General features: G+C 40.1%; 1 protein-coding gene across 3 annotated transcripts in view; it reads left to right on the forward strand.

The window, feature by feature from the left end:
* MTHFD1L (methylenetetrahydrofolate dehydrogenase (NADP+ dependent) 1 like) overlaps positions 1-26,605 on the forward strand; it is a 146,472-nt gene that overhangs the window by 87,626 nt on the left and 32,241 nt on the right. For all 3 annotated transcript variants that reach the window (XM_032184138.1, XM_032184139.1, XM_032184141.1), the window contains 2 exons: positions 11,589-11,696; positions 13,406-13,558. In XM_032184138.1, the coding sequence (XP_032040029.1) occupies positions 11,589-11,696; positions 13,406-13,558 (261 nt within the window). The remainder of the gene's footprint in view (positions 1-11,588; positions 11,697-13,405; positions 13,559-26,605) is intronic.

Raw genomic sequence — 26,605 nt, forward strand, 5'->3', positions numbered from 1 at the left:
AGGAGACTTCACAAAGATACAAGTCATGAAGCTTTTCCTGACAGTCATGTAAAACGAAATACAGTTACTGTCTCACCATAGTTATTGCAGTAGGTCTCACGTAAGTATTGCACTGATTTGTGGCTCCATGAAACATTCACTCATTGCAAGAGGAAGGTGTTAGAGATAGCATGTATGCACTGCACATCTGTCCAGGCACCATTTAACATAGAGAGAAAGCTCTGTCTTTACCAGCACCCAGCTGCATGCCCACAGCACGGGTGGCCTGATCCTGCGCCTCCTCTCCTACTGATCAGGATTGGAGTCTGCTACTGCAATATGGCCCCACAACACACGGGTTGCTCCTGTTATGGGCCTTGGGCCCTTAGCCTGTCCAGCATCCCCCGCCCCCCTGTCCTGCTCCAGCCACTGGCAGAAGCACCAGGAGCCCCGAAGTCATGGCTCATCCAGCTGCTGGCACGCAGACCTCTGCTCCTGCCCCGTGGTGTTCACACCTGCACATGCAGAGAGCACGGCCATGCAGGAGGCAGTCAGGAATCAAATTTACACAGGGTAGGGAACCGACTGTGCTGATCAAGCACAGGGCTCAGTGACAAGCTGCTGTTGACCTTTACATTCAACCAACCATTTCTTCCCCTCTATTTTCTACAGCTCTTCTTCTCCAGTCAGCCTTGATTATTTCCTTTCCCCTTCAAAAATCTCCCATTTGTTTAAAAAAAAAAAAAAAAAAAAAAAAAAAAAAAAGAAAAGAAAAAAGGTTTTACATGGTCCCAACTGCTCTTGCTGCATCCCATAATGAGTTCTGTACTTGTCACCTCTTTAGTTTGCAAAGTTTTCTGAGGAAAGTGTCTTCCTGTTGACTCATCTTGGTGGATTTCTCTCTAGGGACAATGGTCTCATCCTACTGCTTGGATGGTCTTAGGAAACAACTGATTCAGTGTGTTGTAATTACCACTGATAAGGTTTTTTCATTGATTACATCATTAGGTTTCCTCCACCTATCATTGTTCCTCTGATCCTTGGTTGGGCTTTGTGTTTAATACGCTTAGCTGTTAGGTAACCTAAAAAAGGATAGTTTGTTCCAAGTTTCAATGCTATCTCTGCTGAAGATGGTGACTCTTTTTCCATGTCTTAGAAACTTTATTATTGCAGTCATCTGCAAGGTAACATCACAGCAAGGTGAGCCTGTCAGGAGGAGCAGCTTGCAGGGAAGGGCTGTGTGTCCCTGAAAGCACTGAGCTGGAGTACCACCATACATAAAGGCAGAACATTTGGAGGGACATACTGCCAGGGAAATTGCATAAACAGTTTCTCGGGACCTTCCTGACTATCCAAATGTGGGTGGGTTAAAATTTGGGCAGCAAAATAGACTTCTCTGGCACCAACACAGCCCTTGTCAAATTTCAGATCTTGTTCCCCACTTGACAGCACTGCTTAAGTTTCTTTTAGGGGGAAAAAAAAAAAAAAAAGTTTGAGAGCTATTTCTTAACAGCAGAACCTTAGCTTCATTCTTTTAAATGGCTGAAAGTTCCTATTTTGATTCTTCTTGCCAGGAAAAAGTTCAGCCTGAGGTAGATGTGCCCTACCTGCTGTCTTTCAGTCTATCTCCTCCCTGATACATACCTTGTATCAATTGCACCCGTTTTATTTCTTCTTTTCACCTCCCAAACTGTTTTCCCAAATGTCAGTAACCCAGCCAGCTCCTGTTTGTGTTAAATACTGCCTTCACATAATTGATGGCAGTACCTTGGGAATGTAAGTGCTATGGCATCTGTTCCAGCCTTTTTGTCCATGGAACATTTTTACAGCCAAACAATGAATATGCCTTTCTCAGTTTGTGTCTAATTGAGATGCTCTGGAAAGTAAGGATATTATTTTACGCTTTTTGCATAATAAAATGAAAAAATAAAGTTTATTTCAGAAACACAAGTAGTAGTTTTCCCCACGGGACATTTGTGTTACATAGATAGCACACAAGCATTTGATGAATCCCATATTTAAGCTCTGAAGTTACTATATTCTGTGTAACTAAGAATCTGGTGGCATGAATGAGTAGAAAGGATTGGTAGGGCTGGTCACTGCCTCTGTGAAGGAATAAAATGAGATTGATTTCTACTTTAATGTCCTTCCCCAGCACATCTTCTTGTGCTGTACTGCATAAGCAGTGTGATTGTAGCACAGAGGGAACAAATCACATCTTTACATCACCTTAATATCCTGTAACTTAAAACAAATATTATAAGCCTCAAAACTATGTTGAAGGGATTTTATAAAAACATATAAAAATCTTAAAGTACTGGGGAAAAAAGTAAACTCAGGCCAACAAAAACACTAAAATACCAATTTTGGGCTTCTGTTTCATTCTTACTGGGCAAAGGATGGGGATTGAAGCAACTTGGAGACAGGGGAGTGAAACAGAAGATCTGTCACTTGTAAGGTATGGTAGGTCATTTACGCACGATGCTCATGGAGACATGAAGGAAAACCAGATGTTAATTATCGTTGTAATGGGGTTTTTTGATGCAGCAGTTTTGAGGGCTGAATTCTACTGTTCAAAGGGGGATACCCATGAAAGAAAAGTCAAGAAACAAGAGAGATGGGATTCAGACACATGGTTTCTCCTGTCATTATGCCTAAAAGGGGGTGTAAGTACAAGGACATAGTTTTGTCCCTTGTCTTTTTGCAGCAGTTCCAGCAGTTGCTATAAAGATTTATCAAGTTGCTTGAATACTTTCAAGTCTCAGTTGCCTCAAGTTTGATGGGGTTTGTGGGTTTTTCTCTTTCCCTTCATTCTGCCCCTTCATTCATATCTCTGTCTTTGGAGATTACTCCATGCTTCCCTTTAATCCACATCTCCATTTAGTCCTTTGATGTCTATGTGTCTCATTTTCTTCAGTCTGGAAAAATTCATCAGAATTTACTTCCAAAGCTGTCTATAATTAGAACAACTCCCAGCAGCACAGACCACTGTAGGAAAAGGTAAAAGCTGCAATAGATTCATTGAACATCTTGATGTTTTGAAGAAAACATTACCCTTAGTATTCAGAAACAAAATTCCAACTCCCTTACGTGTGAAACTGTTTTAGAACTCTTTCTACTAGTCAGGCCAAAGTTTGCAGCAAGTTATATTACTGATAGTCAGTGTGTCTTCTAATTACAGGGTAGCCCAGGACAACTGGGTACTCTATGGATTTTTTCCAAGTGACATATATCTATATGCAGTGCTTTTTGAAATTTCCAAATGTATCTGAAAACAAAGGCTGAAAGGTGTTTACAAATGCATATCATGTGAGAAGAATGAGAAAGGTGCTTTTTTTTTTCTTCTGTCTGTCAAATACAAGTAAAAAGCTGAGGATCAGCCTTTTCACTTTTTTTTTTTTCTGAATCCTGAGATATGTTTATACATTTGTTCCATGTTGTCAAGTAATATCCAAGCATGTGCTGAATGAGCGATTCTGGACAGTGGACACAACACAGTTGTACCAGTTCAGGATTTGGGCTCAACTAAGTGGTCCTGTTGAGTATCACAGCGAGCTAGTCTAATTAGAGGACTGCGCTTGTCTGCTTATATTCCCTGAAACATCTCAGTTGGTCTGTTTTAAACTTCCTGAGGTGTCTCTACATAACACAGTGCTGTCCCACTTTTAGATTATTTTTCACATTTCTTTATTTCTCTAAGCAGGCAAGCTTTTGTTTTTATCCTACTAGTCGATGTTTGTACTTTTTTTTTTAATACTTTTTGATTTTAGCAAGGGTTCATTTGACATTTGGTATTAGGTGAACAAATATTTTTCAGGAGCTGAAATGAGAACAGAATAAGCTTCAAGCATACTTTGAGGGTACTCAAAAGAATACTGCATGTATTATTTGGGGAGCATATATATGTAACTGTGTCAAAAAGCAGCCTCTGACAAGTAACCCCTGCTCTGTTGTCACTATGAAAGTATAAGAAAAGGACGTAAACAGATACAGTATACTATGAAATGCTTGCAGTATTAGGAATTGGGGGTGAGGAGGGAGGGGTTGTTCATGACCAAGGATGAGATTTTTATATGATAGGCTTCAGAGTTTATAATATAGTTTAAACAATTATTAGCAGTAGTTGTAATAAGTTCTGTAGCAATGTGTGGTTTTAATATGAATTTTTGCCTCCAGTGTAAACTAACCCCTTATTTTATTGTTGAATCAGTTTCTTGCCAACTGTTTCTCTTTAGCATTTGGAGGATGGGTTTGTTTTAAAGGCCTCCTGAACTCTGTGAAATAATTTGTGCTTTTTTAAAACATATATATATATTCTTGCTACATATGGAAAATATCAAAATATCAACTCTCTTATCACTGTTGACTTCCTTTCTGGGTTCACTTTTCTTGAAGTATGGGTCTTTAAGCTGCAGCAGAAAGCTATTACTCAAAGTTGACTGACCCATTAGAAGTGAGTTTAGATAACTGTGGGGAGGATAGGAGAAGATGGAAACATACGCATCCCATTCCCAAATTTCTCTAGCGTTAGTGCTTGTTCTTGGTGTGGTGGGGGAGGTAAGCTATATTCCCCACTGGTGCATGCCTGGTGGGGAGCCTTCCTTCCTTCACAGAAGTGAGACTTCTCTGTTTTTGGGAGGGGAATGCTTGGGGTCTCTTCTGTTTCTTCCTTTGTTAAACTCTCTGATGACTGCAGCAGCTCTCAACCAGGGGATATTGACCATAGGTCTGAATGAAGGCAGGCACTGGGTTTTTGAGATGCATTGCCCTTGCCTACAAGGCAGTAGGAACGTGGTTGGCAAACACTCCAGGAGATAAAAGAGGAGAACGACAGGCAAATGGCATGAGGCAGGATCAGCAAATCTGGCCAGGCAGTAACTTAGCATTGTCCTTTTAAAAAAACATGGCAAAATATGATTGAAGCACCTCAAGCCACTGATTTATGCTGTGTTGGAAAACTAAGTTGAAGAGTGTAAAGGTAATGAAGGGGAGGGAGGAGAAGGGGTTGTTCCAGTCTTCCAAGTTTATCTATTTTTGCTAGTGCTCTGTCTGTAAGTAATATCATGACAAGTGAAAATAATTCCAGGTTGTACTGTGGAAGTTGATTACACAAATATTTTGGCTGAGTGCAGTGAATAGCCTGTCCAGCCTGCAAAACAAAGGGGAGCTTTGTCAACCTGAAGCCATCCATGGGGAATATGAGGCTAAGCAGCACTTCTGGGGAGGCATTCAAGCAGTTAACAGCTTCAGCACCAGTATTTTCCTTCCCCTGCTGGGAGCATAGAAATAACTAGCACAAATCTTGAGCATCTCAGCCTCCAGTTTTGTCTGCCCCTGCCTATGTTGTGCTATTGCAGTGTGGTGTGTGCTCATTTCTTCCAGTTGTAGCTTCAGCTGTTAGAGATGGGCCACAGGAGGCTAAGGGAAGCACCAAAACAGAGCTCTGTGTGCATTAGCTTCTCTTCCATCCACTGCCAGCAGTCTCCAAAAACAAGGATGAACCAGGGTGTACATATAGCCAGGGAAAGGACAGTGGCCTTAAGAGGAGGGCAGTCAAGAGGAGCTCATAGGGCCTGCCTTTGAGGACACTGAGCTCCAGGAAAAAGATCCAAGGCAGAAGATGTTTCTCTTCATTGGTAAACTGGTCACCTTTTTAATTCCAGTGTAATTAAGAAGTGGGGAGATTTTCTTCTCCCTCCACTGATAACCTAGGCTGTGGAAACCATTCATCACGTGTCTTCTGTCTCATTGGCCCAATATACCTCCGTTCTTTTGCCTTGGAGGCAAATAACTTCTTTTGTTAAGTCCTACATAAGGCACAGTTCAGCAAGGTATAGACGCTCAGTGCAACGTCCTTAAGCACTATTGAAGTGATATAAATAAATAAAATTATATATGCTCCTTTACAGAAACTTTTGCTAACAGGCAATGAAGGTCATCTCCCATCTTGAAATGCCAGCCATGCTTACCTCTAGGATACGCTAGTATTTAAACTACTTCCCCCACCCCACTGCTAGTGAGCATTTAGCAGTGAAGCCACATTAAAGAAGAATCCCACAGGGCTGTACCAGCCTCTCCTCCTGCTCCCATCAAAGGGATTTTGGTGGAGTCTGGACACTTTTTTTCACTGAATGGGATGTTCTGGAGTTGGAAGCTATCTTTGTTCCACTCCATCTCTTTTTGGTGTGTGTAGGCCTGTGACGGCACTGCACTTTTATGTTTGTTTTTATTATTTTCCTATTCTTCTCATGAAGCAATATTCTTCCCAGCACAGCTGGGATTTCAAAGCTGGGGAAATGGAATATAAATCTCTAAGGCCACAGGCTTAGGTGTTGATTCACAAACTGTTTAACTTGACTGAATATGCTTTTCCGCAAATTAAAAAACAGAATCTAGTCCTGTGCCAACAAAGGAAGAAGAGTGCTAGAGACTTGGGAATCCTTCTGTCAGCCACAGATCTTCTGGAACCAGAATATACAGATACTTTAGTAAATGTGTTTTTATTTTATCCAAGGGAAAAGCTAGAAGTAGGAGTTTGAATGTGCAGAGTCAGCTATTGTTTTAGCACTGCACTCTGTCACCCCGCACAGCACCTTCAGCCATACTCCCATCATATGTTTTCATTTGGCCATGTTCCCAAGAAGAGGAATGAGTGATGTCTGCATACTGTTCCACTTAGTCAACCAGTGCTAAGTGAAAGCACTAGTTCTTTATTATTGCTTTCAGGGAATGCATAACTTTTTTTTTTTTTTTTTTTTTTTTTAAGTGCCACTGCCTTGACTTTTAAACTATTTTAAGAATTTCTGTTACAACAAATCCAGAGGCTGGTGATCACATAAATGAAGTAGTGGCAATATTATAGGCAGTGGGACTGAAACGAATGTTTAAAGAGCTTGAAGTATCCAGTGTGCAATGCAAGTGATGGTTCAGTGAGTGGCTTTTCCATATTCTCTGGTTAACTGCATGTTTTTCAGCAAATCTTAAGTTTTCTGAGGTAATGAATTAGTGTAAATTTAATATTTGTCATAACTGTGAAGAGATCCTTTCAGACAGGTACGCTGACTGAATTCAGGTATTCAATTTAAGCTAGATAACACCACTGCTTCTTGTAGTAGCTGTGCCATTTGTTGGGACTTCACAGAATGAAGACTTACAGCTGTTGGCTCTGGCTTTTCAGAGACATTTTATGTTGGACTCTGTCTTGGTAGGGAAGAATCAGCAGGCGTATTTAATAAAAAGGAGGGAAGGAAGGACCAGGAGTTGTTTTTAGCAATCTCCGAGATTGGCTCTGGGTGTCAAGTTCCACTTGGAAAAATGATAATCTTCAAGCTGCTGTTCTTACTTGAGAGAGAGAGTGAAAGCAATGTTAGAAAAAGGTAGCATTAATTAAAGCTGTAGTATATTACCTTGTAGTAAAAAGTATGTTGATGATAGTTTTGGAAGATTGAAGACTGTGTATAGACAACATTAATTTGTACTAATGTCATGTCTTGCAAGGGAGGTGGCCTGGAAGCAGCAGTATGGCTGAATGACGACACTGGTGTGATTTCATCTTGGATAGTCAGCTCAGTCTAGAGAATGACGGGTTCTCCTCTTTATTACTGCTAGTTTCTTGGTTTGATTGTTCTCTATCAAATATTGAAATGGACTGCTACGCAGATACTGTTCTTGTGAAAGCTGGTTGTGCGCCTTTGCTGTAGCACTTGCTAGGCTTTAGCTGGGAGTTAATCCTGTTTATGGTGTGGGTGCTTGGCAGCCTCAACAAGCATGTGTGTTTGTGCTTGTCTCAGAAGGAGCATATGGCTTTGGTAGCTCTGCATGTGCAAGATTTCAGAAATGCATATTGCCTCTAGTAGGGCTGGATGATCAGCTGTTTCTTAGAGCAACACCAAAGCTACTTAGCTGTCAGCAGATACTCGTACAGTATGGCCCTGTAGCACCTTCTTACATTCAGTATACATTTACCTTGAACATTTCATACCACTGTTTTCTCAAGAAGTTAAAACTGAATTTGAAAAGAATTCTCTGGAGAAGCCACAATTCCATCAGCATTAGTACTAATACATAGTTGCTATCTATAAAAGTCAGTTTTTGTCTAAATTCATGTTGCTTGTTGTGTAGCTGTCACCTGTCCTCTACTTAAATGTGCTTAGTTGCATAACATTCATAACCTTCCTTAAAGGAAATGAAACGGAAACAGCTTTTATTGCTGATCCTAAATCTTACATACTTTTGACACTTGAGTTGTCTGCACATTGTTTAAATATCATTGTCACCATAGCAGGTCAATTAGCAGAGGTGCTGTGGGGCTAGGTTGGTGCTTGTAAGGGTGCAGTTCTACACACACCATCCAGGCAGGACTTTTTGTTCTTCTTTCATTGAGAAGGTTTTAATGAGGACTTGCAAACAGTTGCATCAGTGCTGCTGAAGGTGGTGCATTGCACTTGGAGAGTGGGAATCACAGACTGTCTGGGGTTGGAAGGGACCTCTGGCAGTCATTTGGTCCAACCTCCCTGCTGGAGCAGGCTGTCCAGGATCATATCCAGATGGCTTTTGGAGATCTCCAAGGAAGGGAACTCCACAGTGTGAATGAACAACTAGTTCAGGAATGCCCTGGGCTATTGTAGGAAATTCTTGGATGAAATACGTGACAGATACAGAAAGACTTATTTTTTTCTAAATGCCTGAGAGATGTGGCTTCTGCTGGCAGATATTCTGCCAAGGTGTTTAAGGTATAACTAGGTAGCTCACAAGATTTTTTAGAAGCTTGGTATCAGCTGGAGTAGAAATCCTGCTTAAAATATCTTATTTATTTAGGTACTAAATTACTTTTTAGCCCCTTTGAATTCAGCTAAACTCTTTTCCATATGAGTTAGCACTGTGAAGCATTGCTACATATGGTGGATCCCTGTTACCATCAGTGAAAGTATTTCCACAGTAAAGTGCTGATTAATCAACAGATTTGTTGAAAACTTAAAGCTAAACTTGCCCACAAAGACCAGATAAAAACAACATAGAATTGTTCCTACAAGTGTCCTGTAAACATCCAGAGTTTTACTTTATCAAATGCGTAAAAACCCTCTTGAATTACAAGGACTTATTTTCTAATAAGTACCATTATGCTATTTTCACCTGAAATTAATTTGTATTTCTCATATAATCTAGTACATGGCTTTTTTTTTTTTTTTTGAGAATACTTCTATAGGTTAAATTTAAATTAAATTTTCCAGCAATATTGCTTGCTAACTGACACATAGGAAACTTTTTAGCTCAAAATGTTCTTACACTGTGATTCTAAATAGACGATCCCTTGAAGATCCCACTAAATACTAGGAAGCAGGTGGATCCTTAGCACAGTGTAGTGGACTCTTCAGCTTACTTCTGAAACTTCAGGAAGGAAGCATATTCCGACAGTGTGCACATACATGGGCTCTGTTAATGTGTGCCCCCCTGCTGCTTTCTGTCTGGGTTGTGCTCAGCCAAGTCTCATCCACATGCATTGTGAGGTTAAATAGGCTCAAACTCTATAACATCATGTGCTTGCCTCACCCAGTTGACATGTGCATGTGGTGGTCTCAGAAAAAGTGTTGTTTGCCAGTCACGTTCTTGTATCTGCTTTCCAACTGGTGATTCTTTTGAGGTTAAATTTGCAAAATTTGAGGTGTGGTTACAGGCTTGAAAGTTTTCCAAAAATATGATGTTTTTTTAAAAAAAAAATAAAATCTGTAGGATACCATCCCACTGTCCAGCACAGATTCAGTCATGCAAGAAACGTAGCAGATCCTGGGAGAAAGAAACGTAGCAGATCCTGGGAGACAGGGTGCCCCTGCCTTTGTTAAAGCAGTCTGTGGTGATGCTAGCCAGAACCCTGCTGCAGTCTGTTTGGAAACTACAGTTATAGTTGCTAGAAGGAGGCTAAGGACATACTAATTATGCTGCTGTCAAATTAGTTTGAAATATTTTGAGGCAAATGCAAATTGAATCTAAATGAGCATCTCCATCTCAATGCGTTTACTGAGATTTAAGCAGAAAGCTGTTAGCTTTGATGTTGGCATACTGGTAACGAGGAGGGGAATTCCTCTTGCCTTTGCTTTGGCCGTTTCTATTAGCAAACAGCACCCAAAGGGCAAGCTTAACAAATGTGTTTTGCATTTCTTCCACTGCACTCTAGACTGCAGTGGGCATGAATGTACTTAATAATCAACCTGGAGGAGTTTTCATCTTTTGATGGTTATCCATGTCACTGAGGTATTCTACTCAGGTTAATGCTGCCAGGAATTATATCCAGGATATTCGCAATGTGTTATCTCTAATCCTCGTTAGATTTTATTGCCCTGCTTGGATTCATTTAAAAAAGCCTGAAGTCAGGAACATGACATCATTCCACCCAATTAAGGTGCAATAATCATGTAGTCAGCATGTTCAGAAGGTGTCTTGTGGTACATCTTTAAACCACTCTCTGAAATTTCTTATGTAAGGGAGGGATTATGTTTGAGACTTAGTAGCTTTTAGCTGTATTATATTTAGGCTGTTTGAAAGCCTGGCAAGCTTCTTGTCTTGTGATGTCTCTGTTACTGCAGTTCTTCATTACTGTAAAGGCAGACTACTTTAAAATTTCATTTTTCTAAAATTTAATCATAACTATAAAAAAAAAAAAGGTCAGCTTGACATGGGCCCTTTAACTGATGCATTTTTTGCCAGAAAAAAAAAAAAAAGGCATTCCTTCTAGATAGGCATTGCAAAAATATAATTAGCTGTGGAACTTCCTATAAATGCACTGGGTAGTCTGTTATTGACATACCAACTACGTGCCCTTGTTCATTTTTGTGTTCTGGTGACTTTTGTATATTACTTACTTGAGATTACCAAGTCTTCGTTCCCAAGCGATGTCTCTGTGTTCAGCATTTCTTCTGCATGTGTTGTGACTTAAATATGCTCAAGTACAAATTACAGGTGACGTGTCCCTTGGGGTATCACGTGCATCTCTGGCCATCTGTGGTCAGCACTGAAGTAGCTGAACTAGTGCGGAGAGGTATGGTCCATCCCTCATCATCCTGTTCACACTGAAAGAAGCAGAAGAGGTTGGTTTGTTTAGAATAGGCTATAGGGGGCCATAACTGTTGTCTTCAAGGCCATGCAAAACAAAAGGAATGAGAATTTACCCTAAGGAAATGATGGCACAAAAAGTAAACGCATGACCTCTCTGCAAAAACCTGTATGCTGAAAATCTGTGAAAGGATTTCCAATGGCCTAAATGTGAAAGTCTGAATCTGCCTTCAAGTGGAAGCTGTAAAACACACATTCAATTTGAGATTAATAATGTGGTGTGGATACTCATAGCATTTGGAACTGAGTTTAGTGACTTCATGCTGCTAACTCTGTAATGCACAAATAGTGCAGCTTCTACATAATGGAGTAGCTGACATCATGGTTCTAATTCATGTACCTGTAGCTGAGCATCATATCCATCATGAGTGCCCTTTGCTTGTTAGCAAGCCTGTTTAAGAAGGATGAATCTAAATGAGAGATTCAGATTTCTTACTCAGCAAATAAGATTGAAGTTTCTCTTGGCTTGTGTTCATACTTGTATTGTTTCTCTGTCTCTGCAGCTTCCTATTGTTGAAAAAATAAGGATCATTGCTCAGAAGGTGTATGGAGCTCAAGATATAGAATTGTCTCCTGCTGCACAGTCACAAATTGATCGTTACACCCGGCAGGTAAGATCAACAGTGAATTATGTGGTTGATTACCTGTTAGATGAGAGTCTCGGGAGACCTGAGGTGGTAAAAAGATCCTCAAATTGGAGTGTTTAGATTAGCCTTGCTAAAAGGCATGAGCTTACCCATGATGTTGAACTGTGGTCAGTATGGATTCGTATGGATTAGAAGAGATTGAACAGAATGGTTTTCACCTTGAAAGATACCTTCCTACCTTCCTATAACTTTCATACATATCTACATGAGATGTGGATGATGGTTAGAATCATTCTGAGGTTGCTGATGAAATCATGCACTTTCTGTGCAGAGTGGTAATTTAGGCTTACTGCTTTAAATGTGATAACTGCACATCTGCAAAAGTAGTTGCTGGTGAACGAGCATATTCATTTGTTCCTTCAAAAATGAGTTTGCCATCACAAAAGACCTGTGCACAGTTACACGTTTGGGAGCTTTGTTACTAAACACTTGTGAAATTGTTTGCTTTCCTTCATGTTATTTTCAAGGGATTATTAATGCTAGAAGGTGAAATAGGTCGCTGTTCCTAAAACATACAGGAGTGGGCTTTGTTACAGCTTCAAAACAGTTTTGAAACCATGTGGAGAGGTGAATGTATTTCTGTAAACGTAACAGCTTCTGGAAGTAAACATGGCTGGAGCCGTTCTGTCAGAAAATAGAAACTATGGATGATGTGTCATGGAAAAATTCCTGAGCATGCTTCAGCAAATTGGTCAGACAAGCAGAAGTATAGCCGTCTTCTCTATATGTAAATCTCATGAGAATGAACTTGATTTTCTAGATGGAAAAGAAGCTTACTTAGTCTACTTGAAGCAGAATAATCCATTTCTTTATCTTTTCCCACTGTGATTCTCTAATCCACTTTTAGTCTAAGTGTTAGCAGTATTAGGAAATATTTTCACAATGTCATTAAAGGATTGTTGTCAGCACTGGGCTATAGAGTCAATTGCCTGCAGTGCTGCCTCTCCTCCTGGCCTTGAGAATTGCATCCTTGTTTGTTAAGGCATTGAACAGAAGAGTGGAAGGTGTCTGACCCAAGGCTAATTGATAACCTGGGAGACAAAGTGTTGGGAAAGCTCCGGATGGCCTTTCCATGATTTTTTCCTACTTTTTGATTAGTTGCTGCACTGTCATAAGTGGCTGTCATCACCTTATGCTTTTTATCCTGTTTAAAAACAAACTGAGCATTATGAGCCATTTGTTTTCACCCTTGAGAAGATGTTGATACTCTTAGAGAGTTTGCTATGAATCCCAGTCTAGGTTATCTAACTAGGTCGCTAAGTCCCAGAGGGAAGTATTGTCTAGAGAGACGTGCCCTTCTGGAATTGTATTGAGCAATGTAGGTTTCTTGTTCAGTGTGGTGCTTGTTGTGCACCCTTTTCTGAAAATAGCACACACTAACTCTTGTATAGGCACCTTTTGTACCTAACTGCAGAGTGAGAATCCACTCAGATAGCTGTATATGACTACAGGCAAGTCTCTTTGGAGGTATTGGCCTGAGCTGAAAGACAATAGTGTGTAAAATACAGTATTCTGTCCATTTCTGAAATATTAGATGTAAAGGAACTGAGATTAGTTGCTGCTTATATAGATTTTAGGATTTACAGAAATGCTGATTACAAAGTAAAAATGTGTTCTATGTTTTCTGCAATCTTAAAAGCATTTTTCTCTCATTTTTTTCCATTTTCTGTTAGGGATTTGGAAATCTTCCCATCTGCATGGCAAAAACTCACCTATCCCTCTCCCATCAGCCTGAGAGGAAGGGTGTTCCCACTGGTTTCATTTTACCAATTAGTGATGTGCGAGCCAGTATTGGAGCTGGATTCATCTACCCTCTGGTAGGAACGGTGAGTGTAGAGCGTTCAACTTGATTACTCCCCTACTTCTGATCTGACTTGATAGGGAAGTGCATTTCCCCTTTGTCACTAAAAATGTATAGAACCAGGTGAGTCCTCATTTTTTTAATAATAATTTTATCCTCCCCTGTTGTGTAGCTCTACGTTGATAAGAAAAGAGAATTAGGAAAACATAATATACAAAAGCTCTGACTACAGGGTCTGAGACAATGACTCTTCCCATTGTTCCTGTTTCTGATGTTTTTGAGTCTGAGGTACATAGGCACCCTAATCCTGAAAAAATATATATATATATATTTACATATCTGTTACCTTTGATTATTCAATTTGCAGCCTTTAAATAACTGTACTTGATCTTGGTATATTCTATGTTGGAAGGAACCCACAAGGATCATTGAGTCCAACTCCTGGCTATACACACAACCACACAAAAATCAAACTATGTCGGAGAGCACTGACCAAATGCTTCCTGAACACTGTCAGGCGTGGTGCCATGACCACTGCCCTGGGGAGCCTGTCCCAGTGCCCGACCACCCTCTGGGTGCAGAGCCTTTCCCTAACCCCCAGCCTGACCCTCCCCTGTCCCAGCTCCATGCCGTTCCCTCAGGTCCTGTCGCTGTCCCCAGAGAGCAGAGCTCAGCGCCTGCCCCTCCGCTCCCCTCGTGAGGGAGCTGCAGGTCGCCATGAGGCCTCCCCTCAGCCTCCTCTGCTCAGGGCTGAACAAACCAAGGGATATCAGCTGCTCCTCATACGTTTTGCCCTGTAGACCCTTCACCATCTTCATATTCCACCTTTGGATACTCTAATAGTTTTACATACTGCTTAATTATGGCACCCAAAACTGCACAAAATACTTGAAGTGAGGCCATGCCAGTGCAGAGTAGAGCAGGACAGTCACTTCCCTCAACCAGCTAGCAACGCTGTGCTTGATGCACCCCAGGACATATTTGGCCCTTTTGGCTGTCAGGGCACGCTGATAACTCATGTTTATTTTGCCATCGAGCAGAGCCCCCCCAGATCCCTTTCCACGTGGCGTCTCTCCAGTCTCTCATCCCCCAGTCTGTATGTATAGCCAGGGTTGTCCTGTCCCAGGTGCAGAATCTGGCACTTGCTCTTGTTAAATTTCGTAGTCAGTGATTGACAGCACTCTGATCTATTAAAATATCTCTGCAAGGCCTCTCTACCCTCGAGGGAGTCAGCAGCTCCTCCTAATCTAGTATCATTTGCAAACTTACTTAGTATACCTTCTAGTCCTGCATCTAAGTCATTTCTGAAAATGTTAAAGAAAATTGGCCCCAAAATGGAGCCCTATGGAACCCCATTATTGACTGGCTGTCAGTCTGATGTAAGCCCATTTACCCTTTGAGCTCAACCTGTCAACCAATTGTTTGACTGTTTTATTACATATTTGTGTAGCTGTGTGTTAGTTGTTTTGTCCAGAAGGATACTGTGAGAGGCGGTGTTGAAAGCTTTGCTAAAAATAAAAATTAAAAAATCTCATCAACCGGCTTCCCTGTATCTTCCCTAGGAAGATGGTATTGTAAATGTTACATCTTTCTTCCATAGCATATATAGATGAAAGGAATTATGTTGGGAAAAAGTGTTTGATTAAAAGAATGCTTTTCAGTAGGATCTGATGAGCCCAATCCATTCCCAGCTATTAGGAGTCTCTCTGCCTGTTCTTTAAAACTAGTGCGAAAGGCATTGGTTTGTAACTGCAGTAGTAGCACTTTCTTTCTCCTTTTTAGAGATGTAAACAATGGGGTATTAAAAATGGCAATTATCCATTTTTTCTAACTGTTCCTTTAAAGTATGGACTTCAGATTAGGAAGCTCCTACTATTTTGTCCTCCAACATGGCTTATGAAAGTATCTGAGAAGTTACTGCTCGTGCCCTTTGCTAACCATGCACATCTTATTTCAAACAATAGTTGAACTGCATCTGACATCTTAGAGTATGAATTATTACTTTATATGTAGCTGATTCATGGGATGGTCCTAGAGAAGGGATGCAAAAGCTATTGCATTTCCGGATAAGAGTCCTCTCCCAATGTTATCTCATCTTCCCAGAGCACGGCCTGATTTCCTTGTGTAGCAGTACACTTAGGAAAGGCTGAAAGTTTCTAATCTATTGTTTTGAATTCCCTCTGAAACAATCAAGTGTTTGAAACAAGGAAGGAAGTACTTTCTGACCAGGAGAGTTCCTGGAGTTCAGGAAACTGTGTCACTTTAACTCACTGGACATGGGGATGTGCTTTCCTTCTGTGTGACTACATGATGAGAATCCACCAGAAGTCCAGCACAGCTGTGTGTTTAAATTGTGTAAGACTCAATCACTGGTGACAGAATACAGTTTGTCAGAAGTTCTAGTGTCTCCTTCATGGCCTAGATTCAAGATTGAACTGGAAATTGTGTGTCATAAAGTTGTGAGAAGGAGTAAATATGAAGAATGGGCAGCAACTGCTTCAAATCCATGAGGGAGCTATTCTGTAGGATGTTGGAGTAAAATGTTCTTGGGCTAAGCTTTCTGAATGAGTCACACTGCCCTCTTCAACACAAACTAACTGTGGTTCAGCCTTGTAAATCTATATGAACTGTCCATAGGAGCAGTATAGACCAAATGATTTCAAGGCATACCTCACATCTTTGATTTGCCACCTAGAACCAAAAATATGGTTCTTATGAAGGACATTTTATACGTACATATAAATATGATTTCCAGCTGAAGGAAATTTTAAAAAATATGTCCAAGTTAGTTATCCTGACTTTAGTGAGAGGTAGTATAGCCATGGATCTTTTCCCACACCAGGAACAGGGTAGATAGTATATTTTTAGTATTATGTGTTTTAGAAGAATTTTTAGGGTAAGGTGCTGTATAGACATAAGATCCCCAAGAGATAAAAAACTAAGTAGACAGCAAGTGATCATTAATTACTTGGAATATACTGCTAATGATAAGGAATGTGGGACAGAACATTCCTTGGAACTATTACAGTTGCTACAAATCTGAATGAATATGAATATGTTCCTAACACCTTTGTGATACAATTCTTTCTCTATAATTAAAAGTATGGGAAGAGGTCCACTTGTCACCTTTCAGAATTGATGCTTGTGATTTTCAGGAAACACACTCTTGTAATAGGAAAGTGCTCTCAAAAGTAGGATTCTATTTTGTCAGCTCAGGATTTTGTTTGTGTGTATTACTGTCGACAATTAAGTCTTAAGACTTAATAGGAATTCCAAGAAGGAATATTTTTCATGTAAGGTTACTATACTGAGAGTCTTCCTTTGCAAGTTCTTTCACTAATAAAGCTATCTGAAAATGTCTACAGCAACAAAGTAGAAAAAATGACAGAAATCCTGGTGACAGCATATGGTGAAAGCATCCAGTCATGACAGTGGGGGTAGATCTTTTTATAGAAATATATATATATATATATATATATATTTTTTTTCCCTTTCATTATTTGCAGGATAATTGTGTTAGTGGAAAAGTATCCTTAATAGCTAAGCTGCTTGGAGTCTTTTTATATCTGAGGTCTTTCTGATGGCACAACACATGCTATTGGGCGATGTGTCTGTTAAAGTTGTAATGGTAATTCTGATGCTAATTAAAAGTTGAACTCCATTTTCATAGCATGTTTTTCCTGGATAAGCTCCTCTCATTCTAACCTGTCAGAACTTATCAGCGGTAAAGTAGATTGTTAGAAATCTGCTCCAGTTGAATTGGGAGGAGCATTAAAACAGAAGTGTTAAGTACTGCTGAAAAATAAGCTATCTGCAGTAACTAGCATTTGTAGTTTAGTCTCGTCATTAGCATGTGTAAATTAATTAGATTTGTATTTTTCCTAGAACTGTCAGACTTTGTTTTTTTTTTAACTAAATATTTAGTGCGTTGTCTTCATATTCTCTAAGTAATATTTGTTTTGTATTATAGTTGGCTCTGGTTCCCTTTCAGCATGGAAGTCTTTCCAGGAAAAATGAGCTGAACCTTATCAGAGGAAATCAGCAGTGAAACAAGAAGTGCATTTAATTAACACTGGCACAGCTTTTATCCGAGTTCTCTGTGACCCTGACCGAGGGGGCTACATCACTCTCACAGGTGGACTGTTGACATCATTGCTTGGCTCAACACAGTGATGGCAGGAAGGCTGCTGGAGTACATGTAGGAAACCAGTGAGGTCATTCACTAGCAATGCTTGGGTGGAGAATTACTACATTTTTGTAGTATGTGTGTTTCTCCCCACCCCCACACATTGCACTTTGGTACTTTCTCACATTCAGTCACGTTTCCGTTGTTCTCTTCCGAGTGATGTGCAGGAATGCAAGCTGGTCTAAGAAGTAAAACTCGCCTTCTTTCGCATTTCTGAAGTGACATTTAGCAAATCACCAGTGCAAATAATTTAGCTTTATTTGATTCACAGTGAGATTTTAAAATACGTACTAGCCTCTTCCAGAGATGCACTTTTGTTTTAATGGCTTAAAATCACAGACAAGTTCCCAGTGAAGGAGTCTTTGGAGCCACACCAGCTCCCAAAATCTTCTAGTGAACTGATGTCCTTCAGATACCAATGTTTCTGAAGAAAGGATAGTCTTTTACAGAAATATTATTTTTTATTTCTCCCCATAAAGAAAGCACTTCAAGTCTCTGGAACCACTTCTGAAACTATACCCTTTGGGAAGTAATTCCTGGGACAAAACAGAGGGGTTTTAAATCAGTTTATGGGAATGATGAAGCCCTAATTCACTGGTGGATGAGAGCCAAGACTGTCCTGCTAAAATATTACCTGAATATTGTGAGGGGGGAGAGACCCTTTTATGAATACATTGAGAAGGAAAATATTGTTCCCCATTGAATGAATTTCTTCTTTTATAGTGGTTAAGAGCTTAAGAGGTATATGTGTTTTGAAGGTGTCCTTTGAACACAAGCTGGAGTCCAGGCCCACCGAAGGGAAATTAAAGTTTTCCAGTGGTACGTGAGGCCTGAGCTGTCTCCAAGTTGTCACCGTGTCACTCTCTCAGGCTCTCCAATGAGATAGCTGAATAATTATTGGTGGTTTGCCTGCCTCTTCCTGACAATCTGCATAACATAGGGTGATTCTTCAAAAACAGGAGAGTTGTGAGATTTATATCTGCCTTGTAAAGCATTTGGCTTATAGTACATTTTTATATGGTTTTCAAGGGGGTAGTGCCCTATTCAGCATTCTGACCTCTCCGAGTCCAAGTATTTTCCTGGTGATGCGGCATTTGCACCTGTCTGTAGTGTTGCATTGTTGCTGTATTATAGCAGTGCTCAAAAGCCAGCTGTAAAAAATACTAGCAGCCCTTAGACTTTGCAGGCCGGTTTTGAGATAACTGTAACAAGAGTGGAAGAAGTAACAGGAAAGAAAAGTTAAACTCAGGTGGGAAACATAGGTTAGCAATTGTGTAGGTCTCAATTGAAAAGTACTAGCACGAATAGAAAAGCCTGTGGGCTCTTCTATTAGGTGATATGCCTTTGCATTCATTATGGTAGGTGTAATTCCTCCTGGGGAAGAGGAGGAGGGGTCTTCTGAATTACACAAGGCGCATCATTCTGAACAGTGGCCAGGCGTGCACATGTGGAAATACTGAATGATGTTACGCTTGGTGGAAGGCTGATGAATTATTCAGGGTAGGGGTGGCAGGGCAAGGGGTGAGCACACAAATAAGATCAGTGGCGAAAAGTCAAGGTGAGAACAGTCAACTTAAGTTCAGTATATTTAAAAGCCAGAGGCTGAGAGATGGATAGTACAGCAGCAGCAAATCTACCCATGTTACTTGCATGATGTGGTTGTGGCTGTATTGGGTTGGCCAGAAAGGATCACTGTAGATGAGGCAAAAATAGGCCCAAGTGAATGATTTAGCTGAAGGGACAAGGGAAGGGTTGTAGATTATAATCAAAAGAGCTATGTGGCAGCCTCTGAAAACATCCTGTGTGTATGGACCAAGAGACAGTTAAGAGTGAAGGATGATCATGGCCCGTTGTAGTGAGAAGATGGGAACAGAAGATGGGAGAGGATTGGAAGGGTGAGGTTGGCTAGAGAGGGAAAGAAGTTAAATTGAGAGTTACACCAATGGGAGGAGATACCTGTGAAATGACGTGAAGATGCATCTTGGACATATATGGAGAACTGGAAAAGGGCTCTCTGAGGAAGAAAGACTTGAAGATATTCCAAAAATATTATCTGAAACAATGACATGATCTAAGATCCGTCCAGGAAGAAGTCATCGAAGTAATTGGGGGACATAGTTACAGGAGAGTAGTGACATGCCTCCCTGATGACTAACAAAGAACAAACAGTAGAGTTTAGCTGGTTTTAAAAATGTATTATCATCTCTGTAACTTTTGAAAGGCAAGACACTTAAATTCTGTGTAGTTCATGCTTCTCTTGACTGCTCTTTTTGTTTCCTACTATGCATTACTGAACCTACAGTGTAATGTAGTGCAATGTATTACCTTTTCTGATTGAAAGACTGGATCCCGTTGCTGGTCCTACTGGCAAAATTAAATTACGGCTTTATCGCAGCTTCCTTCACACTAGCCAGCATTCAGCACACTGAAGTGCCAGCATTTGTAAAGTTAGCAGAACTGACGAACTTTTTGTTTTGGTTTTAGTTGAGAAGGAAACCAAAATGTTGTGTAGGCATGTATATTATTTCAGCAAACTGAATAGTTGGAGGAGGGCTTGTTGTTTTGGGACAGAATGAAACCATCAGACAAAATACCACAGAATAAAATACAGCCCGTGATTTGGTAAGCTATTTAGTACTTAGAGTAGATGAAATTTTTCTAAGTACAGCCTCCACTACAATTCACAACTATTGTAATTCTTTGTATTCAGTATCCATATATATTTTTCAACCTTACAACACTTTAAGCCTTGTCAGAGGAGAATTTTATTATGCAAATGTTTAAACTTGGCTCTATAAACTTGAAAATTAACTTTTTAGTAGCAAGAATGACCTGTGTGTTTTTCTTCTATCAATGATGTTTCCTTTGCTATCTTTTTCAAAGGTATTTTCAAGTATATCCCTACAAATGTAAAACTGTGTTCAAGCTTTTGGACTTAATAAGCGTGTGGTACTGTTAACTTAAACTAGTTTATTTGAATAGGTTCCTTAAAACAGACACTTATTTACACATAAGGAAAGTGAGTTTCATGTTTCACCACAGCCTGAAAGTGATACCCTGAATTCAGAAGAGCTCTGAAATTTCATTTTTATAGCCTCTCATCCCTTGATATGGTGATTTTACCTAGCCTCCTTTGTTTTGCATCTAAAGGGGTGAAGGACTCAGTCAGCCATGCTGTTCAGTGGGAGGTACAGCAGATCAGAGTTGTTGGACAGGATTTTCTTAAACCAGTCTGTGTAGATCTGAAGTACAGTAGCAGTTGTTTTCAGTTAAGATTAGCTCAATTGACACGTCAGCTCAGGCAGTATTGATTCCTTCATCAAAGGTAGTGCCTGGCTAGTGTGGACAAGTTTAAGTGACGCCGGAGCAAAGACAACTCATTATGCTCTGAAACAGTTTTCTTCAACATGGTAGTTAATGTCTTGCCCTTATCAGACCTGTGAAGCAGTATGTAATGAACTCAGCACAGCTGTCTTAAGGTTGCAGATGGCATTAGTGAAGCAAATAAAATTAGAATCACCTGTGCCACGCATGCAGCCAAAGGGGGCACCTCTGTGAAGGCAGTTTGCTCGAGGCCATCAGAAACTCTGGGAATCATTAAGATCCTTACTGTTTGTTCCAGTAAGACCTAACTATGAGCATGATCATGTATTCTGTTTCATTCCCTTTGTCTCTGCTTTACAGTCTGTGAATCCAGGTGAGAATGGATAAAACCGCATCATTTAAGAAAGGAAAAATATCAAGAGACTGATATTCTATATGGAGATAGGGCTTCTTTGAATAACATATATTAGCTTATTTGCATAGGCTTGCTATTAATTGTACTTCCCAGTTAAAAGGGGAAAACACAGTTTGGATGGAATGCAGCAGAAATTTTGGACCACTACCTAGATTTTACATAAAATTTCAGACGTAAAACAGAGAACTTGTGTTGGAAATATAGGCAAGTGTAAGTCTGAGCAATTTGTGGCTGCCTTGCTGGGTAAAGCAGGAAGCGGGTGGCCAAAGTATGTAGCTCGTGGCAGCTTCTCCATGGTGCTTCTCCATGGAGAGCAGCCTTGCCTACTCTCCCTGATCCTAGCGTATGGCACTGGCTGTGCTGGTGAGCATGCCTGTTTTGTACTTGTGCCAATTCAGAGGGAGTAAATGGCTTTGATTAAGACTCAAATCATAGAATGGCTTGGGTAGGAAGGGACCTTAAAGTCATCTAGTTCCAACCCCCCTGCCATAGGCAGGGATGCCACCCACTAGATCAGGTTGCCCAGGGCCCCATCCAGCCTGGTCTTAAATGTTTCCAGGGATAGGGCATTCACAACCTCTCTAGGCAACCTGTTCCAGTGCCTCACTGCCCTCTGAGTGAAGAATTTCCTCCTAAACTCTAATTTAAATCTCTCCTCTTTTAGTTTAAAACCATTCCCCATCATCCTCTCATTATCCAATTGACCAAAGAATTGTTCTTCATATTTTTATAAGTCTCCTTCAAATACTGAAAGGCTGAAATGAGGTCCCCCTGGAGCTTTCTCTTCTGTAGGCTGAACAGCCCCAGCTCTCTCAGCCTTTCTACGTAGGAGAGGTGCTCCACCCCCTTGATCATCTTTATGGCCCTCCTCTGGGAGGACTTCATTCAGTTAATTAGCCTTGTATGTGTCTGCTTCAATCAAATGTGAAGAGCTCAAAAATCAGTTTATCATCTTAAAACAGCAGTGTTAAGGGTTACTACTTTAATTATGATACCTGTGCAGAAGATGTGCTGTGGTGGGCACTGGAGAGGGCAGCCAGATATTTACTTCTCCCATTCATGATATTTTAGATGCTGTGCTGCATGAAGAGGTTGATGCTGCCAAACCCCTTTGATGCTGCCAGACCCAGGGGTCACTAAGCCTTTAGGGTGGGTGGCTGCTGCTCAGTGTTGCTGTTGTCACTTGCAGCTTTCTGCTGTTCCACCATGCAGGGATGAAATGAAATTATGTTTCATGCTCCCTATTTGTTGTTGTTGTTGTTGTGGCCTGATTGGCCTCTTCAGTTGAATAAATCAATTTCTGAAAAGGTGCCTCATAGTTAAGGCTGGAAATTTTGAGATTCAGCTATTCGCTATGGAAGCAGTAGTTACCTTTTTAAACCTGCCAACATGCAGGGTTTTGTTTTTTTTTTAGAGGCCATCTCATTCTCCCTTAAAGAAAACATTGGCCCTTCAACATTTTTCCAGATACATTTTTTCAAATGGTAATTTGTAGATTTAGAAAGTATTGATTCTGTGGTAAGCAGGAAAAAAAAAAAAAAAAAGACCTTAAAGCTTTGGTCAAATAACTGAAATTCTTCCAGACTGCCCAGTAAGACAAATTATCGAGCAGATGTAGATGGATGTGTATTTGAGTTTGGCAACTTACTGTTATTGCAACTCTAAAAGTGATTTAAGACTAATAGCAGGAACCTAGCTGGAGGCTGCAAGTCTGTGACTGAACAGTTTTATTGAGTTCTGGATAAATAAGGTGAAAGATGGTTTGAACTTAATAATGTTCCCAGTAACTTGCTTTCTTTCATTAAATTGTGAAATATAGGATGAATAGTGTGCTAATTAACAATAAAGAGGACTGAATATTTCTGCCTACTAGTCAAGGGATTATCCTTGTTAAAACAGGAAATGGTCTCTGATTTCCTGTTCTAAAGTATTTTGTTCATAAACTTTACATGAAAATGTGAGGTTAAAAATAGGTTATACTTTCACAGAGTAAAATATAAATCTATTACTAGTTAAAAATAGCTTATACAGGGAAGGAAGGACATTTTCCAAATTCTTTTATTTTGAAGTAAATAAATCCTGCACATACTTCACAAAATAGTATTTTATTGGGAAATAAGGAAGTCAAGCTTCTCTAATTTATTACATTGTGACATAGTCTTTATAGAAGTTACACTGCTCAACATTTATATAATATCGCTTCTTATTAACAGTTTGCAAGACAAGCAAAATTTTGACACAGTTTTTAAAATAAGTAACTGAGAGAAGCAAATATTAAGGTCCCCTGACAAATCAGGGGCAGGACCATGACTAAAATTCATGATTTCCTGGCCTGCAAAATTGTGAGATGCATACATCTAAGAATGTGAAGAAAAGTTCAGGGTGTTGCCATCAGAGTGGGCTGACCTACATTCTGTGGACTGAAAGAAATCCATGCTGCTACTCCTCCTCTACTCCACCCATCCACCCCAAAATCCTAAAGTATTTCCTGATGTCTTCTTCATGTGTCCTTAAGAAAAATGAAAGTAAAAATATTGGCACACTGTATTTCACTTTTGATAAGCAGTGATGGGTTTTCTTTGAAAGGGCCAATCTTTCTTCACTTCCTGAGGCAGAGGAATGTCATGAATTGAGCCTTACCTTTTGACCAGAACTGAGGAGAGGGTTGCGTAAAACCAGCTTGATGCTGTGCTAGAAGCTTATAGATCACAAGATATCTCCCAGATCGAGAAGTCCATTAAAACAAGTATTCTTGGCATTTTACAACAGCGACCCGCAGGCTTCAGCAGATGCTGCATTTCCGGTATTTGGAGAGACTACTTGGTGCTGCCCTGTGACTGTCATCTGTCTTCTCCTGTCTGCTCTTCCTAGGATGGATGGCGTGTTGGTGAACATAACTTACCACATGATGGTTTTGTTGTGTGTTTTTTTTGTTTGTAAGGCTCATATTCTTGTGTGCATGAGGAAATTCTATTCCCCAATAGAAGTAATAGTGCAGTAGTTGATAGTTTCCTGTGTCTGAGAGTAAAATCCTGGTATAGACACCCTGTCAATTGCCCAGAACAGTGAATTTCCTCTCTTGCACACTTTTCTCCATGGTGGATATGTCTGCCAGCTTACCCGTTTTCTCCATATCATTTTTTCCTCACATTTTTGATGATAAGAATATATTAAGTTTCACATTAAGTTTAAGCCTCTCCAGTAACATGCCTGTTCCACGCAGCTATGGGAAAACTCTCCTGAGCGCTTCCTTCTCTTTTATGTTGTCAAAGCAAAGAACGTGATTTCTTAGTCTGAAGGTGGACTTGTAAGAAACAGAGCTTTGCGTGGGCCTTTGAGGAAGAAATAAGATCAAGTCTGAGCTAATTTAAGACAGGTAAGGCAAGAAATAACTTTGTCTCTCCTCACCATTTACTTACTGCAATTGCATACAAAAAAGTATCACTTGAAGCATCTTAACAACTCCAGTAAAACATCTTGAGTGCTGCATGTGATGCAACAGCTGCATTATGGCATATTTTCCTCATAGAGGAAAATAACATCAATAATTAGTTCCCAGAACTACAACAGCCTCAGCATGGAAAGGCCTAGGCTGACATGGAACCAACCAAAGCCACGGTCTGTCTGTTTTCATAGAATCATTCCAGTTGGAAAAGACCCATAAGATCATCAAGTCCAACCACCACCTAACACTACCAAGCCCACCACTTAACAGTGTCCATAAGCGCCCCATCCACACATCTCTCAAATACCTGTTTTTGCATCTGCAGGGGTGTTGTGTAAGACCCAAGGGCACGTAGGAAAGACCCATCCTTTCATTCCAACAGTCCTAGGGGTGACGTGCAGTGCGCTGGGTAGTGGTATGGCCTGGGACAGCTGCAAGGAATGGGAGTGAGGTACGGGAACAAGATGTGCAGATGTTCACTTCTGTAGCATAGCCATGCTCATTGAAATATTTTAATCTCTTACTTCTGTAACTATCCAGTGGGCTATAATTCCATGTTAACTTTACCAATGCTTGTTTCTTTACACTTTAATGCTTGGCAGCTGGACTTTTGGCTTTTGCATGAAGTCATGTAAAAAGGCCTAATGTAAATGCAAACATCGTCTTTAACTGTTTTCACGTTTTTAGTAATGTTTTTTTTAATAACATGTCAAAGTTTGGAGGTAGTGGTAGGGTAAGTGGTTTCTCTTCAGGGACTTGGGATTTTCTGAAGGTAAAATCCTATAATTGCATGATATTTTAGACTGGAGCATCTGACCACAGCATCTTTCTTTAATAACTGAGTTTCTTTAGGCAACATAAGGAGCTGGGCTTCAGCCTTAATAAGAAAAGGTAGAGACACAAAGAGCTTCAGAAATAGCCAGTCAATCATATATAGGAATGTTGCAAATGGAAAGAAAATATTTGAAAAATTCTGAAGATCTATGCATGCTGTCCTACTTAAAGCTTGCCACTGCTCTGAAGATTTGAGGCTAACCTTAACCTCAGAGTACCCACTTTCAGGAAAATTAGTGAGAATTAGGTAATCGGGTCATGGTTTCTTTTTCTGCACAGCTGCCCTAAATTCATCAGGAGCTGTTCTTTTTGTTGCTTTTACAGACTTATACTTAATTTTTTGGAGACCAAGTGTATGTATCAGCAATTTAAAATAGATGTTGGGTCCAAATCAACTGGTTCTTGTTTCAACAAATATAGAAAATAACAAAGTTTAATATAAAGTTAAGCAACATAAAATAACATAGTGTTTTTAATCATTGTTTAGCAAACAACCCATCAACTATTAAATGGGCTCAGGGTTGTGATAGTCACAGAAACATCATTTATATTCATTATAATCTCAGAAAACCTTCTGATTCTTACAAAGGTGGCAAAGCTCTTTTATATAGTAAACTATCTGGCAAGCTAACACCCAGCAATGCTGAATATTAGGTGTGTTTTGAGATAGCCTCTTAGTTTTCAGTGTTGCAATCAAGCATACCATGAATGAGAACAGCAGAGGAATGCAGGTAATGTGTTTGCCATTTAGTAAATCATCAGTAAACTCTAATGCTGAGGTAATCTGTTTTTGTTCCTTGCTCAATAAAGCCAATCAGTAGACTGTGGCCAGAAGAGCTGCGACAGTTTGTCACCTGTAGAAACCTGT

This window comes from Aythya fuligula, chromosome 3 (assembly GCF_009819795.1).
Source record: "Aythya fuligula isolate bAytFul2 chromosome 3, bAytFul2.pri, whole genome shotgun sequence".
In the NCBI taxonomy this organism is placed as follows: domain Eukaryota; kingdom Metazoa; phylum Chordata; class Aves; order Anseriformes; family Anatidae; genus Aythya; species Aythya fuligula.